This window comes from Rhipicephalus sanguineus, chromosome 10 (genome assembly GCF_013339695.2).
Source record: "Rhipicephalus sanguineus isolate Rsan-2018 chromosome 10, BIME_Rsan_1.4, whole genome shotgun sequence".
Taxonomy (NCBI): Eukaryota; Metazoa; Arthropoda; class Arachnida; order Ixodida; family Ixodidae; genus Rhipicephalus; species Rhipicephalus sanguineus.
Genome location: NC_051185.1, coordinates 117,147,435 through 117,164,719, shown reverse-complemented (window position 1 = coordinate 117,164,719; position 17,285 = coordinate 117,147,435). Strand labels below are relative to the sequence as shown.

Here is a 17,285-nt window from a genome sequence, read left to right as displayed (position 1 = left end):
TTTGCGTTGTTTTTCAAGTTTTAAGTCACCTTAGAGAACACAAATTGAGTTCAAATCTTTTTCAGCTCGCTTTCTTGCCGTTTGACGAGGCTGCTATCGGGTGCGTGCGAGTGCGCAGTCGCTTGAACATTTTCAAATTTTTCTACTGGTAAATGACAGCGGTCTGACCACATTGGTTCTGCGTCATTTTTTACAGTTATTGTTCAAGCCTCCTGCGAACTGCCGCAGTTTAACCAAATCATCGCCCTTCTCGGTAGTCAGTTGTGATTATGGTGCTTGACTGCTGACCTGAATGTGGCGGTATCGACTCTGGCCGCGGCGGCCGCATTTCGATGGAGGCGTAATGCAAGAGTCCCGTGTGCTTCGCGTGCTTCAATGTCGTCCAAGTGGTCGAAATTTCTGGAGCCCTCCACTACGGCGTCCCTCATAATGATATCGTCGTTTTGGGACGCGAAACCCCTAGAAATATTATTACCTCCACCAACCGCGTATTTGGCAACAACAAAAGCCTTATGAAAAAAAAAAGACTTTGGAATACACTTCCTAAAGAAATAACTTCATCACCATCCATTCTGTATATTTCCGACTCACTGCGCCAGCACATCCTGTACAAATGCTGAATTCACAAAAGTGTAGTGTTCTTTCGCGTATTGTGTACCGTGTTGCCTTTTTTTTTCTCCTTGTCTGTAATCTTTTATTTTAGGTTTTCTATAATTGGGTTTCCTTTTGCACATTATATAAGGTTTTGTTTTGTATTCACCTATGTATAAGATCTTTTCACATGGACATAAATAATACTGTCGGTCATTATGAAAACCAGCAGATAATGAAGCCAAGGAACATCTAAGAAGTGTTAATTGTACTATTTTAAGTGTACTGCAGTAATTGTAATATATATGTGAAGAAAGTAAAGTGGACGAAAACAGAACTTGCCGCTGGCAGGGATCGAATCTGCGACCTTCGGATTACGCGCCCCATCGTCTCACGAACTCAGCTACCGCGGCGGTCGTCCCCTCGACCACTTATCGTGTATTTATGCGCACGCGAATCCTGGGAGTGCTAGTCAGCGCCGCTCTTAAGCATGACGACGAGTGTGAAAAAGTTTTTTTTGTCAGATAGCGTCACACAGTACGTGAACCTTCATCGAGCGGACAGCTCAACAACAGGCCCTGGGATACTATGTGAAGGCATCAACTTTGCCGGAGCAAGACCCTCGCTGTAATATCCGCTGCGATATCTTATCTGCTGGTTTTCATTAGGGTTGTGTCAAACACAGAAAGGAGCCCTCGAAAATTCCCTTCCTTCGTTCACTCTTTGTCATAGGGACCCTTTCCACAACTGAAGCCGGGTTCCGGAGTCCCGTCTGTATTAATATGACGCACTGTACTTTATTTTGTTATGTATAATAGATAGATAGATAGATAGATAGATAGATAGATAGATAGATAGATAGATAGATAGATAGATAGATAGATAGATAGATAGATAGATAGATAGATAGATAGATAGATAGATAGATAGATAGATAGATAGATAGATAGATAGATAGATAGATAGATAGATAGATAGATAGATAGATAGATAGATAGAAACGCTCAAAGTGCCTTGGGTTTGCTAATAAATGCTAGGGTTTGCTAATAAATCAGTACTTTTGTAGAAGCCTCCTTTGAAAAAAGCGTTCCGATCACATTTCAACACATTTGCTTAGTGAGCTACTGTTGCATGGCGGTACGCGAAAAACCGAAGTGAGAAAGCGTTCCTTATCTGTAGCTCTTGCTTCGACATGAGGGCAAAATGGGCGGTTATCTTTAATAAGAGCGGTTTCCTTTAATGCGTATTTCATCGTCCCCATGCGATGGAAAGCCGCACGCAAGAAGTGAACACTATGGTGCGATAACAGTAGCATTGCCCCGTTTTATCTCTTTTTGTTGCTACGCAAGAGCGGAATAGCGCAAGCCCACCGAGCAGCGAGAAGCCCGGTGACAAGAACAGCCATTCCGCTCCTGTGTGCGAATGAAGAAGCCACGTCTGAATCAACACCACCATGCCGGGTCTTCGACGAGTGCACTGTTTTTGCGAACACCCCGTCGCAGGCGTCAACTGGCGACCGACTCGCTTTGTCGAGGAAGTGCCCAGCTCGCGCGTTTGTGGCCTCTGCCGCATGATTCCCAAGCGGATAAAGGTGCTTCCGTGCGGCCACCTTCTATGCCAGTCGTGCCACGCAACTACCCAAGGATCCCGTGGGCGGTGTCCCTTGGATCAAGAGCCGTTCGAGGAACCTGAATGTGACAGCTATGATTTGCCTACCAGAAAAGCGAACGCCTTGAAGGTCAGAAAATTGTCCCGTTACGTTGCTAGCACTACTTATTATCTGCGGTTATAGCTGTGTAAGGCTGGCCGTTTTGTGTAGGTAAGCTCGTAAGCTTATTAACCATGCAGTAAACACTTGTCAAAAAGTTTGTTTTCCCGGTATATCTTAAACAGAGCTACTAAATGACGGGAACCACGTAGCGGAATGTTGTAGCATTGAACTTATTGGAGTGCTTCTGGTACAGTCGAGTGCATAATTTTAGAGACCACGGGAGCGCGTGCCGAGGCGCGTCGCTGCGCCTTCTGGCGGCTGCATGGCTCTGTCCGGGAGCGCGTACTGCGCACGCTCGTCCCATATCACCCGGCAGCCTGTCCTTTCGCTCGTTTCAACGGCGCGCATCTCGAAACGTGGCGGACGGTGCAAGGTGTCACTTCTGTAGTCGCTGTGAAGACAATGAAAAAACACGGTTGATCCATCCGTCATAGGAATCGGAATAACACGAAAGTAAAGCGTGCCCTTACAGAAGTAACTGAATGCTTACTGTACATTGATATAAGAGAGTTTGCACAATGTATATTGATGTCTGGCAGCTAATGGCGCCGTTTAACGTGTATGCACCCACTTTTATGATTGGTGGTACATCTCCATCCCGACGACTAACGTCCATATTAAATGATTAAACAAACCCTTGTGGTAGCTGTAGTAGTTAACGATGAAAGCGTAATCAGACAACGAGGTGTGATAGCCAGAAGAGCGTCGCATATTGGACGTAGAACTTGGTCGCCATCCCGCGGCATGTTAAAATGTGATTGAACACCACGGCCAGACTAGAGAGAAACGGAAAGCGCGTCGTGCCGCCCCGGTAGCCCGACCGCGATTTTTCTCGGGGCGAGCGCGTGAGCTTGGAACGCGGTGTTACAGCCAGGTGAAACAGGCGCGCGTCGCAGAGCTATTTTTGGTTTGTATTGGCGTGATGCTGAGCGAGGCCGACGCTTTAGGTCCCTACCGACGCTTGGGCAAAGGTCGCCACCTCGCGGTGTGCTAAGGCGTTGACAAATGTAAACTTCTATTGAAAACGCGCCGAAGGAGAACGAGTAACGCGTTGCAGGTGCTAGTCGTGGAGGCCACAGCAATGACGAATTACTTTACCTTACCACTCCCAGAGGTCAACACCACCCAGCCGACCGTGAGAGTGGTAGATATAAAAGGCGCGTTCGTAAAGCCTCCAGAGTCTGTGACCGTGGCGCAGTGGATAGCGTGCCCGGTATCTGTTGTTGCGGACCGAGCGGTCGTGGGTTCGATGCCCGTTGACGGTACCTTTTTTTCTTTGTCATCTGATTGTGTATATTTTTTCGACGTCATTTCCGTGACGGAAATACGTCACTGAAGACTTGGTGGACCCCGGCATAAAACACTTTCGTGTTAAAAAGCCGAGCGCTAATGTGACGACAGCACATCATTTGCGGGTTTCGGCGTGCTGCACATAGTGCACGTTACTCCTAGGCGATCCGCGGCGTGATCACATTTTGAATGTCGAGTTAGGCAATCAATAAGCTCAGCCAGCAGTGTTGCCTTTTGCGCTCTCATTCGCCGAACTAACGCACGTAGTAATACTCGGTCCAAATATCATGTGTCTATGAACATGCATGAAACCACCAAACGTCCAACAGCTGCAGAAAAGAGCCGAGGAAGAAAGATGAAAACAAACTCGGTTTATTAAGGATAAATCCTTTATTAAGGCCGCTGCGGTGGTGCAGTGGTTTCGATGCTCGGCTGCTGACCCGAAAGACGCATCTTCAAATCTAGTCGCGCATGCCGTATTTCGATAGAGGAGAGATACTTGAAACTAGTATACTGAGTGGACGTTAAAGAACCCCGAATGAGCAAACATTCCCAAGACGTTACTTTGGTGGAGCTCTATGTCATATCTATATAATAAAATTTATTTCTCTCTCTATATCGTGGTTCTGTCACGTCGAGAGCCCGCACTTATTATTGGTAGGAGTCGAGCGTCGACCCAAGAGTTTCTAGGATTCGAATTTCAGATATTCATGTGTCGTCTTCTACTACTCGAACCATAAACCCCGATTGAAGTCAACCCATTAATTGGATGCATTATAGTAGATTAAGACAAGTAAGCGTGAATTAATGCGGATTGAGACGTGCAAGAGATGTCATAGGCTTTCACTTTCGAGTCTTTTCATATTTGGGGGTATCTGGGAATGTTTTTTCCGGAAACCAGAGAAAATCACGAAGGTTGAAAGGGGCGTCACCGCTTTCAGTATTTCAATAGAACTCTACCCATGACATATGCACGGAACATTCTCGAACGCGAAGTAGTCGGGAATTGAGACTGCCTCCATTAACATCCGTCGCTCGAGCATCAGCGTGTATTCTAGTATTCTGGTCACGTTGTTTTGTAAAATACTGCAGTGAATTACAGGCGAACACATTTCAGTTCGAAGTGCTCAAATGTTGGAGGCCCCACAAGGAAACAAAAGTTAATTCCTTAAGCTGTTCGACCAAATACCTCGCACGGCGGCACACCGCTCCTTTGGAAATGCGATTCTTTATTATAGCTCTGTCAGAAAAATTGGGCACTCAGAAGGTTCACGCGTGCTTGCGACGCAGTACCATTTTGTCATTTTTGTCAATTCTTTGCCTTGTTTCGTGGTCTTTTGGGCTTGGTGACGATAAGAAATTATCTCGTACAGCAAATGTTGAATGGCAGCATATCGCGGCACAGCCCAGCTATTGGACAACTATTGGACAGTGCCATTCTCGAAAGAGTATAAGATCGGGGGTTTCAAGGCCCCCACATTCGTCTTCATAAATGTCGCCACGAGTACCAGCTGATGAAAGGAGACGCATCGTAGAGTTACGCATCCAAGGCTTTTCTCAGCGGGTCATCTGCCGGCTCCTTCAAAGGTCAAGAAATGCGGTGAGTCGTGCCATCCAAGCGTACCGACAAACAGGGGGGATCAGTGACAGAGACCGTGCTGGAAGGTCAAGATGCACAGATGACGAAGTGGACAGGCTAATTATCGCCGCCGTAGTAGCTGATCCCCATATATCAGCGAAAGGCATAAAAGATGCATTGCATCTCAACGCGTTCGTCTGGACTATCCGTAGGAGGTTGGCAGAAGCAGGGCTTGCCAACTGCGTCGCGGCCCAGAAGCCCCACATCACGGACAGGCAAAGATCCATGCGACTGCAGTTTGCGCGTTCTGTGCAGACATGGGGATCAGAAGAGTGGGGAGAAGTCGTGTTCAGCGATGAATCAACGTTTTCAAGTCGCTGGGATCAGGAACGGCGAGTATGGCGTCGAATGAACTCGAGGTAACATTTGCGATTTGTCTTCTACATTAATGTCATCCTTGTACTATTTACAATTGAATGTGTAGAAAAAGTAGTGCACAGGGTAAGTAACCGCAGCTGGTAAAAATTAATGGCAGGTCACCCACTACAGTGCGCCTTAATTACGTTGTGGTTAAGGCAAGTAAAGCCCAGCACTTTATTGTCTTCGAACTTGCTGTAGAACGTTGCTTAGCTTTGATTCTCTTTAAGCTGTGTTACTTCTTATCGTGAGCAGCTCGCCAAACTTAAGCACCTTAGCCAATGTGTGATGTTTTTTTTTTGTATATTGTACCTCATTACCTTAGAAAAATACAGTTGCGTTTGCGAGGCCTTCTGGAACGCACTGAGGGTGCCTTACCAACATGTCGAATATTTCGCACCATCTTGGCGATCTCGCATAATTAAAATTTCATTATATGAATCTTCAAGTAAGACGAAATTGTTCGGGGATAAAGTGACTATGTGCCATTGTCGTTCTTATAAATCCGTGTAACCAATCCAGCATTTCCTTCCTCGCCAGGTATTCACCACAGTACACGCAGTCGGTCTTTGCCAGTGGCCGATGCTCTGTGAGTGTCTGGGCCGCCATGACCAGGGAAGGACTTGGACCACTGGTTCTTATCGATGGGAACCTTTCAGCCTCCACGTACTCCCTTATAATAGAGAGAGAATTGCTTCCTTATGTCTTGAATGGGCCGTTCAAGGATGGTTGTTTCGTGTACCAGCATGACAGGAGCCCGATTCACACTGCTCGCAGTGTGAAATCTTTGCTTGAGGGCCTTGCTGTTCGCACATTGGAATGGCCACCTGTAGGAGCGGACCTGAACCCCATTGAAAACGTCTGGGGTCTCGTGAAACGCCGACTTGCGGCGCGGAATCTTGGAAGTTCAACGAAGGAGACCCTATTCGCGGCCATACAGGAGGAGTGGGAAGCACTTTGTGCACGCCCCGAGATCGTGGCCGCGCTTTACAATTCGATGCCATCTCGTGTGGCGCAAGTGATTGCCGCCGATGGGCGTTTGATTAAATACTGAAAGTAGTGATCCTTCCTGGATAGCAGTTATAGCTATCGTTTTCTTTTTTTTTCTGGCTTAAAAGAATAAACTGTTTATCTATCGCGTTTCCTGGCTATTCATTCTGGACGCGCGATATTCAGTGGTTTACCGCATACCACTGCAGGCGCGATATTCGCACCAAGAAATGGAGCTGGCATAACGTCTCCGAGACAGAGCACAAAATTCATCACTGCAAGATGAGCATATCACGCAACTCCGTTTGAGAAAAGCTGAGAAACTGCATGTTTTCCGCGCTGCATCAAGGAAGAAAGCGTATTGCATGGCGCGCTCGAGCCATGCTATTACATTAGAGGCATTTTCGCCGCTATATTATCGCTCGGGAGTACCGGTGCTTGCACAGCGACTGCAGAAGTGGCACCTTGCGCCGTCCGCCACGTTTCGAGATGCGCGCCGTTGAAACGAGCGAAAGGACAGGCTGCCGGGTGATATGGGACGAGCGTGCGCAGTACGCGCTCCCGGACAGAGCCGTGCAGCCTCCAGAAGGCGCAGCGACGCGCCTCGGCACGCGCTCCCGTGGCCTCTAAAATTATGCACTCGACTGTACATATCACTAAGTAGAAATGGGCCTATTCACTCGGTCGTTCGGCACACATTATGTCGCGGGTAACAGCCTCTGCAGTCTCAAAAGGCGGGAATAAACCAATAAGTTGTTGACAAACTTTGAAAGTTGTAACAACTCTGTAGAATCACAAGATTGTTTCGACTCAAACTTATATTCAACTGATATTCACTTAACGCTGAACTTCATGGTGAAAAGATGTCACAAGAGACGTTCACATTATATAGGTAGAAACCGCTCTGTCCGTGGCTTGCTCCGCCAACCACTCAGTCCACCTTGCTGCTCGAACCGACGCGCACTATCGACTTTCCCGAGACTTATTTTATCGTTCCTATTTGATATCCACTCCACGGGTTACAGCGATTCAATATGTTTTCGCTCCAAAGCAGGAGATCACTTCTTCGGTTAGCCAGGTATTACCAATATAAGCTATTCGGTCAGGTTATCCCATTTCGAAAATAAAAATTGGAAGGACACTTGAGCTTCATCTTCAAGAGTAGAGCGTGCTATAGCGTGTTAGGGCACCGTTAGCAAAATGTTGTCATTCTCTAGCCAGACTTCCCTTATAAAAATGACTATTGAGTAACTGTTGACAAATGATTGACGAATGGTTGAATCAATGACTTTTCAACTAAATGTCAAATGTCGTTGAATCTTCTCAATGACTAGACAACGAAATTGTCATTGATTCTTTCCAATCAAAAGTACATGTTGAAAAATATATTGATGTTTTGTTGATTTTATGTTGTACGGTGGTTGAGTTTAGGACCGGCCGCGCACGTATGAAGGTGGGCGTGAAACTTATTACAGATAATATCACGAGCACTCCTGCCATCTTATTAAGAAACCCAGACACACATGCGCATATAGTAGGTTTATTTGCCTTTCTTTTTGGTAGCCGCCATACATGACATTTAATTTCCGGCAAGCAACAAACTCTTGCACACAATCAACACTACAGCACTACTTGCATCATGGACGCTCTCTATGTGTCAGCCAATGTAAAGCAAAATTTTTTTAAGCATATGCAGAACTTGCTGCTGCAAGTAATGTAATATATTATAAAAAATACAATTTTATTTTTAAATACGACTCCACATTTTACGCAACCTTGTACAGTTATGCAGAGATGTGGCAATGGTAACTGATATTCAGAAGCGCATGAGGCTTGCGAAGCCCCGAACTGAATGACCAAACCCTGGCCATCCATTGTGCCCGCGATCGGGCCCTCAAGTTTGGCCTGGCGGTCCCTACGTGGGATTATATTACTAGCTACCTTCGGCAACGTGACTTCTCAAGCCTGTCCGTTTTAATTAGCTCTAACCGAATGACCCACTACATAACTCTTCATGCGGCAACAAAGCATTGCTGACTTCTTGCTTTAGTACCCGAAGCAACGCAGGTAACTGTAACCTCCTAGGACACGGTATACAGTGCGCAGAAACTGTACTGCAGCTGAATACACAAAGAAAGCTTAATTAATGAATTACTGCGGTTTTATGCGCCAAAACCCCAATATGATTATAAGTCACTCCGTTGTGGAGAGCTCATATCCGGAAATATGACACACCTGGGGCTTTTTAACGTGCACCTAAATTGAAGTAAATGGACCTTTAGCACTTTCGCCTCCATTAAAAATGCGACCGCCGCGGCCGGGATTGAATCCGCGATCTTCGGGTCAGCAGCCGAGCACCGTAACCACTGTACCACAGCGGCGGCCCCAAAGGCAGATTCGTTTGAGGATTTAACGGTCATAAGCAGTGTTTAAGGATAGGCACCATTTATGTACCGCCGTGGAGGCAAGCCAGTAACAAAAATTGATAAACCGTTAAACTTGAACGCGATAGCGATATCCGCACGCACGCACGCACGCACGCACGCGCACACACACACGAAATACGTATTGTAAAGGTAAAGGTTTGCGCCCTCTTCAACAGCACATTTATTACAATATTTTGTGTGTCCAATGTATACGGGTGAGTATCGCCTTGCCGATCGCTAGCCTGCCTTCGCTTCTCGGTAGAGACCCAAACCGTACCGCAAGGAAAGCCAAAGTACGGTGCCCCATGGCTGATATCTTTATTTGCATCTACCTCGAATTTTCGCTCACGGCCAACGCTGCTTTTTCGCTCGCAACCAAAGAAGCCGCCGCCGACACCGGAATTTCTGCGAAACGAGCTCTTTAACGCTATCGCGGGCATGACGTAAAAGTATCTACCTATGAATGGTGGGGGCCTCGGCGCGTAATACAGCGCCGGCCTGTACGCGGTGTCGACTAAACCATTATCTCAAACCTCACCGCATACATCTACCAGAGAAACGTGATGTACCAGCGACTATCATTCCTTTTCATTTTATTTTATTACGATCCCTGCTGTCGCAAACGCACGCCTTTGCTCCATGCAAAACACGTTAAAGCTTGAACGCTTGAACTCGAGCTTGCGTGCCATGTCTTATTGCGACTTAGAAAATAACGCCAAAAGAATAACAAATTTGTTGTGTTGCATTGCGTCAACAAACATGCAGAGTGCGAAGGTCGTTAACCAGCAAGCTTTACGTAACTTTTTTAATAATAGCAATTACCGCCTAACTTCGTGACGGGCTTCGTAGCGCTGGTCCTCTATCCGGTGTATCCATCCGCGTCGTTGTGTGACGTCAGTCGAGTACGCGGAATTCGAACGTAGCGGCAGTAGCGGTCGCGCTCGCCGCGCTAGTCTCCTCTCGCGTTGGTTCGTGCTCTGTGAGTGCCGTGATTCACGGAAATTATGAACGCAGCTGTGAAGAAGCTACTTCGCGGCATGTTCAGCACTCGTGTACCTGCATGCAAGGACTACGTTCCTCTGGAGTGCCTGTTAGTGGCCGTTATACGCGTACTGGAGTTAAGCCTATAGTCCCGGAACATTTCCTGCGGAGAAATGGACGTCTCAGTTTGGTTTGGGTGCGAGACTGTCGCATCTTCATTTCTGCTTAGATGGAGGGACGGAAGCGGTCACCTTGATGTGCGCTTACCATTGCTTGGATTTGCGGATTCTTTAAACTACAGGCCTCTGTCCTTGTTGAAGGTAAGTTAATTTTCTTTACCTGTGCACAATTATATTCGAAAGCCATGAAAAATGCGTGTTTTGTTGCATCACGGCCTACATGCGCGACATGTTTCATGAGTACGTTACTGCGTAATTTTTGCGGCATGCAGGACTACACTGTCCTAATATAAATGTAGGTTACGATTTACGTTCACTTTCGAACGTACTGACTTTTATTGGCCATGCTTAACGGAGCTTGTTTCAAGGTATACATTATACGTTTACGTTCGAGCGCCTGTACTACGATTCTGACTCTGCAAAGCTATTTTGCGCTATTTGCGCTATTTTGGAATAGTTTCGAATGGTGAGTGAGTGTTCAAAATCTTCTTTTAGGACATAAGTGGGGCGTCTTTCTAGTGCTAAGATGTTACTTTGCCTTGACTGCTTCGACGCGCGCCTTCAAAGTGGTCGTTCTCCCGCGCGTCGCTTCAGCCTGAAGGTCAAACCCCATTTACGCGAAAATGCACGCGACAGCGACGAGCGACGCGACGTAGATTGTCTTCGCGCAAGCGGTCGCTTGGATGGGCAAACCCCATTCACGCGACGGCTTCAGCGAGCGATCTCCACTGTTGCTGGCATGAGGGCGTTTACTCGTGCCAAAAGTAGCCCGTAGTCAGCGGTATGCAATGTAAAATACGATGTTTTGTTGCTTAATGGTACATAAAATGTTTATCATTGTCTTGCAGCATTTTTTTCGATCCCATCACTGCTGCTACGTGCCGACAAGCCGCGTCACAGACGGCGCGGGACTTGTAGTTCCCGTCCCTGAGGGCACGTTCGCGTTCAACAACGTCAACGTTGCGCTCGTCGCCGTTGGCCATGTTGATGAACGTTTTTAAGTGCGAATGCACTTTATAAGCGACCCTGAATCCGCCGTCCCATAGCAACGGCGCGAGGAGCGGAGAGGAGCCTCTGTAGCAACGGCGCAGCGACGTCACGCCCCACGTGACTGCGCGCGCTCCGCCCTCCGCTCGGTGGCTGCGCGCGCCCCGCGTATTGCCTGTGGTGATGAAGGCCGGCGGCGAGACGCCGAACGAAAGCGTGCGAAGCGAGCCGAGCACCCCGAAGCCGATCTGGCGCGGGGACGCGCGATGCGTGAGCGAGCGCGGGCCCTCGAATTCGATCGGCCGGACGCGCGCTTCAAGCGAGACTTCCTCGACCGCAGCTTCGGATATAGCTGCGCGGTGTGCGATCGACTGTGGTTCGACAACAACCTGAGCCCCATCTCGGGCGTGCGCAACGCCGCCAACAGGTTGAACGCGTTGCGGGTTCTTTGGAACGAGTTCGGAAGACAGATCATCATCATCAGTAAAAGTGCTTTGCACTTAAAAACGGCCAGACCTCCGTGGGTCGGCTGGCGCGTGCTCTCTCGCTGCCGTCTCCTTCGCTCGGCTCTGCAGTTTAGTCGCGCCCCCCCCCCCTCATAGCATCACCCCGTGCTTCGCACTTCCTCATACTCCCCTTCGGGGAAATGCGGGTTTTTTGTTGATGCGCGTCGATAAGAAAGCGGCGACAATCAGCAGTACGTCACTGAGGCATCTTGTTCCGGTGTTTTGCTATTGGCTGCTTGAGCACAGCACTTCCGGGCGACGAGCGACGGATTCCAAATCTGAAAAACCGAGCGATCGCGCGAAATCGACCACGCGACACGTCGCGCGAACGGCTCGTTTCGTCGCTCATAGCATCGCTCGTCGCTGTCGCGTGCATTTTCGCGCATGTGGGGTTTGGGCTTTAAGCCCAAACCCCATATGTTCCCATATGTAGCATGTTCGCCCCTTTGTAGCCGTACGATGTTAACGAGTTTTCGCTTGCTCTCACCGTCCTCTGCTAGGTACGAACTTATACAACAATTTCCTTTTCTCCTGTTTTTTTTTTTTTGCAGGTGGGAGTCACCCTTTTTATTTTGAAACAAGTGCTACACCAAAGAAATTATGGCTTTCATCTCTGATGGTGGGGTTACTTGCAGTTTTTGCATAAATAAAGATAGATTGTCCGCATATTTGCGTTTTCTTCTTTTCCTTGGGCACTTGAAAGAAAACGAAAGGTCACAGAACTTATAAAAGAGTTGACTTCTCCCAGTGTCTGTGTGTGTGTCATTCAGTTGACTTATGTGCCCGTGTCCTGGTATTTTATTTCTCGCCCAGATTACCTTGTTTCCAGGTTTACGCGGGGTTGGAAGAATTGAAGCATTATAACAGGCGATAAAAAGCTTTGGCTATTGCAGTTATTGTTTAGTAGTGCTTCCACTGGGGCTAGTTGGTATGGCAGTGCGAAGTGAAACGATGCGCTGCATAGATGAACTTAGACGAAAGACAGATGAACATGAAAGCGCAAGGTCCTTGTCCGTTTCATGTTCATCTGTCTTTCGTCTAAGTTCATCTATGCAGCGCATCGTTTCACTTCGCAATGCAGTTATTGAAAGCGCGATCTGCCTCCGTGCAGTTGTGCCTTACCTACTGTAATTCAGCTATAGTGAAAGTAAACTGACCTGATTTAAGTTATTCTTTGCTTTTTGTGTGCATGTAGCTTGCTGTTTCCCGTCCAGAGTGAGTTGGCATACTCTGTCACAATAACACTTGAACTCTGCAGGCCTCCTATAGTTTTGCTGTTTCCCATGCAGAATGCGAGTTGGCACAGTCTGCCACAGTAACACTAACTATGCAGGCCTCTTATTGCTTTTTATGCAAGCATACACCATCAGTGCCTATCTATAGATTGCTGTGTGCTCATATAAAACCCATAAAGGGCACTTAGCAGCTGTTATTAGAGTTACGAAAAGTGTTTATGAAGCCCAAGGAACTGCAATTTTTATTGTAAACACGTGCCTCAGCAGGCATTCTTCAAGAGGTTCTATGCCAGACCTTTTGGACCATGCCTACTGTGGCATGTGCTTCAGTAGGCATTGTTCTTTCAGGGGGAGGATATCACACTTGCATGTCTACAAGAATTCAACAACTATTACGACATACTGTACATTTACTTTCAATAACTAGATCATTAAATTTCAATGCTACTTGAATTGCAGCTCATAAACTATTCAATAACAGGTTCACTACTATTCAATCACTTTTGTGTCAATAACTTTTTTATACAATATCACCAACCAATTTTCAATGGGTGTAAATGGTGAGCTCAATGACTTTTCAATAACTTTTCAAATACCATTCAAATACTTTTCAATACAATGCGTCAACATTGACCACTAGCTTTTCAATTATTTTTCTATAAGATTTTTTGTAAGGGTTCGCTTTTTGGTGGGCACCTCAACCAAGCCGCGAGGAAAGTGACGTCTGTATGCGTAACACCGGCCGTTTTAAAGCGTCCTAGATTGCCCCTACTGCACCTACAGTTGCGAAGTAGCCACTATGTCATAATTAATAACGCTGTGAATTAGCGAAATACGAACTACCCGTTCGTTAGGCAATATAGGCACACTTACGCAGCTGCATGCTTTCTTGATGCATTCTTGAGTGACTTGTCATGGGTGGCCCTTTAAAGCAACAACGATTTGCAAGATCCATAAGATTTCGCGTTTTGGAACGTATGCTTCTGTTACGGAATATTACATGTTACCGCGACTTCTCGGACTCCGTGAGGCCTGTATGGTGGTTTTTCCCCGAAATAGTTTCAGGCACTGGCGTGGCTCGGCGGTCCAACAAGTGCTTGATGATGATGATGATATAAAGTGGTTAGTCGCGCAAGAGTCAGTGATGGCAGAAGAGCGGCGCGACAACAGTTAGTGAGTGATCAAATATAGTGTAAGGGTGCTGTATAAGGGCCTGAAATCACGTGCACAAAACGTGCACAAACCCTATATAATTCAGAAAATTATGACAGTTGGATGATATTTCAGTGAGTGAAAACGGTGGCATTAATGACAATGTACTTAATTTTGGTACAATACGAGCGAACTACTGCGAGCGCAAGGACACTAGACAGCAAGGATCCGGAGGTTTAGTGTATTAAAAACACCGTGCTTTCGCAGCAGCATCCTCCTGCAGAGGATGTGCTACGAATCCGGCCTGCAAATGACTTTCAATGTGGCGGCCAAACTTTAAGAAGTTTGAAACAGATTCATCGTTAACGAGTGGTTCACGACCTTAAAACATTGCAGGGTGAGATGGTATATTCTAACGATATGCTTTTAAAAAGTGTGCCATATTCTTCCCGGGTCAAAGTCACAGCGCTGTCGCTCAAGCACGGCCAGTGCCTCCTCATGTCTACTATACAGGTCAGGGGTTCACTACCAGTAAAAAGGCGATTGCGCGACCCTTAAGTGTGTCCTCTTTTTAATCCTGAGAATAGGACATCACTCCTAGATTTTGCAGATGCTGGTCAGTTAGGTATTGTAAGGCTAAGCAAATGATGCTACTTGAGGGTCTGGGCATCCCACAAGCGTTGCCAGTACCTTGTAAGCCTTTGACGTACGTACAGTCGCAACGGAAAAAAGATTAGCACAAGTTACTGGTGGTTGGCGAGGCAAAATTGCGGCACGCAGTGCTGCAGCACGCAGCGGAGCAAAACAAGGACAGAAAGATGCACGCTTTCTCCGTCCTTGTTTTGTTCCGCTATAATATGCATTTAAGTCAAGAACAGCTAGCCCAAATGTCAGCTTTAGCTGTATAATTTTCCAAAGCAGGGGTGGCTGGCGGAAAGCACTCCACCAAACAGCTTCCATTTGAAATGATAGCTTGATCGCTGCTCATCTGTAAAACGATGCGCCAACGTTGCTGCGGACGCGAGTTCATTTCTTTTTTTTTCGCTGTAAATAACAGCGAGATGGGCTGCTTTTTGCCGGCCACCCTTGCTCTGGAAAATATACTGTGCTTAGCACTGTCTCTCTCGGAATGCTCGGCCACAACAGCGCCGCGTGCCGCAGCTTTGCCGCTCCGGCCATATGTCACTTGTGCTAATCTTTTTCCGTTGAAACTGTACATAGAGTTTCATGTGCGTTTGCTTGCCACGCTTGCTTCCTTGACCTGCACAGCACTTGCTTGCCCCGCAGAAGGCGCGCGTTGGATTCACGTTCGGACGTATCACATTTGTAATTACATCCATCGCGATTCTTCGGCGGCAGACAACGCCGATTTCGCGCCCACAACCAATGACACCGACTTCGGAATTTCTGCGAAGCGACCTCTTTAACGCTGTCGTTTTAATATCACCGGTAAAACTAACATCAGTAGAACGGCTTTACATGAAAGTTTATTTTCCGTTACCTCACTGATATCTATAAACTATCTAAGGCATTTAAAGTTCATGAAGTTGCTTTACACTGAAAGCATGCGAAGTTGCATATATCTGTACAAAAAGCTCGCAAGAAACGAATTCACACCGAACGTCACACTGGCGACCAGCCACTGCAAGAGCATCATATTATGAAACGTTCTGTAAGTGTACTTGCGATAAAGCGTCATCGGCAGGCCAGAAATTGCACTCCGGTAAAACATATTTGCTTCTTTGTAAATAAGGGTGTAAATGCTAGGTCATTAGAACATAGTTTAAGTGCTAGAAAAAAAAAACATTAGTGCTGGTGTTTCTGAGAAAACATTAAAGGAATGTCTAAATCAACTTTTTATAAAGTCTACCTCAGCTGCAGCTCTTCTTTTGAAGAAGAGAGCGAAAGAAAAACAGTAGACGAATACCTAACATTTCATCTTCATCTAGTGCAATGCGAAACTATGACAGAAAATATGTTCTGCATGTTCGGCTGTGAAGAGGCAACCCATATCTGCTAAAAATACTGCCTTCGTTTGTTCCTTTTTCTGCCTCTTGTAACATAGGTATACTGCTGGAATAAAGGACATGGATGCGAATTCGAGGGATCCATGGAAGATATGCTACGACACTACGAGAATGAGTGCACATGGCACACCGTGGAGTGTTTGCGATGTTGCGAGGAAGTCCTGCACAGGAACCTATCAACACACTACGTGGCCGGATGCAGAGCCCTTGTTTCTTCAGCACGCGCAGGTAACGCGTCCTCGGACTCTCAAGTATTGACCCTTCAAGAAGTGACGGCTGCTCTCGGAGAACTGAAGATGCTCATCAGGGACGCCAATCACGAGCAGCTGCTACCTGCGATCCAGAGTCAATGAATGAGCTGATTGAGCAGATCCGGAACCAGGAGTCCAGGTCGGCCGTGATCACGCGCAGTGTGTCCGCAGCTGCAACGTCAGAGTTGGCTCAAGTCACAGCAGCGAGTACCTCGACCTCGTTGCAACAGGGAACTATTCGGCAGAATCCGACTGAGGAAGCAGGCACACCATCGAGCTCTCGGTCCTGCTCGGAGCAGACGTCGATGCCTCGACAGCTGGAGCCCCTAGTGGACCTGCCGCGAGATGTTCTCCAAGCCATGCGCAAAACATCCTCGCAAGATTATCCTCAGCACGCCATTACTTATATTTTTGGAAGTTTTAAATGTCATTTAGGGTTAGCCGGACTGCTGTCAACGGCAGTCACGTGGAGGGAAGTGTTTGGAACCGTGAAATGTATTCTGTCGCTCTCAAATGTAGCCGTTTATGTGCCACACAGAGAAATCAAGTTTGCTGATGTCACAGTGTTGCGCACGAGGGACGCGTCTTTACAGTTGAAGTCTGCTGTCGCTTTAGTGATCTTTATGTGGTAATTACGTTTCATGGGATGCGTGAGGATTCTGCGTGTATGCCCCCTGTCTTCGTCGTGAAGGCGTTCAATCTGCGCACAGGGAGAATTGTACAAATGTCTTCGTCTGAAGAACAATGCGACTGCAAGCACGATCGAGACTTATGGACACATCGTCGCCGTATATACTGCACAGACGTCAAATACCTGGCGCACAAGGGTGCTCCAGACACCGGCGTCAAGTTGGAAATCGAGCTTTATCGACCATAAGAACGCGCGGGCACACACTCGAGCGT

General features: G+C 47.1%; 1 protein-coding gene across 1 annotated transcript; it reads left to right on the top strand.

The window, feature by feature from the left end:
- The first annotated feature begins 1,973 nt into the window (after positions 1–1,973).
- LOC125760176 (TNF receptor-associated factor 3-like) lies at positions 1,974–16,900 on the top strand. Its single transcript, XM_049419936.1, has 2 exons — positions 1,974–2,329; positions 16,170–16,900. The coding sequence occupies exons 1-2, from the start codon at positions 2,045–2,047 to the stop codon at positions 16,482–16,484; spliced, it is 600 nt and encodes a 199-aa protein (XP_049275893.1). The 5' UTR covers positions 1,974–2,044; the 3' UTR covers positions 16,485–16,900.
- Positions 16,901–17,285: the final 385 nt, after the last annotated feature.

Bases quoted from the DNA above. Each gene is read 5' to 3' on its own strand.
- LOC125760176 (XM_049419936.1), top strand. From the start codon at position 2,045: ATGCCGGGTCTTCGACGAGTGCACTGTTTTTGCGAACACCCCGTCGCA. The intron at 2,330-16,169 runs GTCAGAAAATTG...CTTGTAACATAG, and splicing joins GAAAAGCGAACGCCTTGAAG to GTATACTGCTGGAATAAAGG.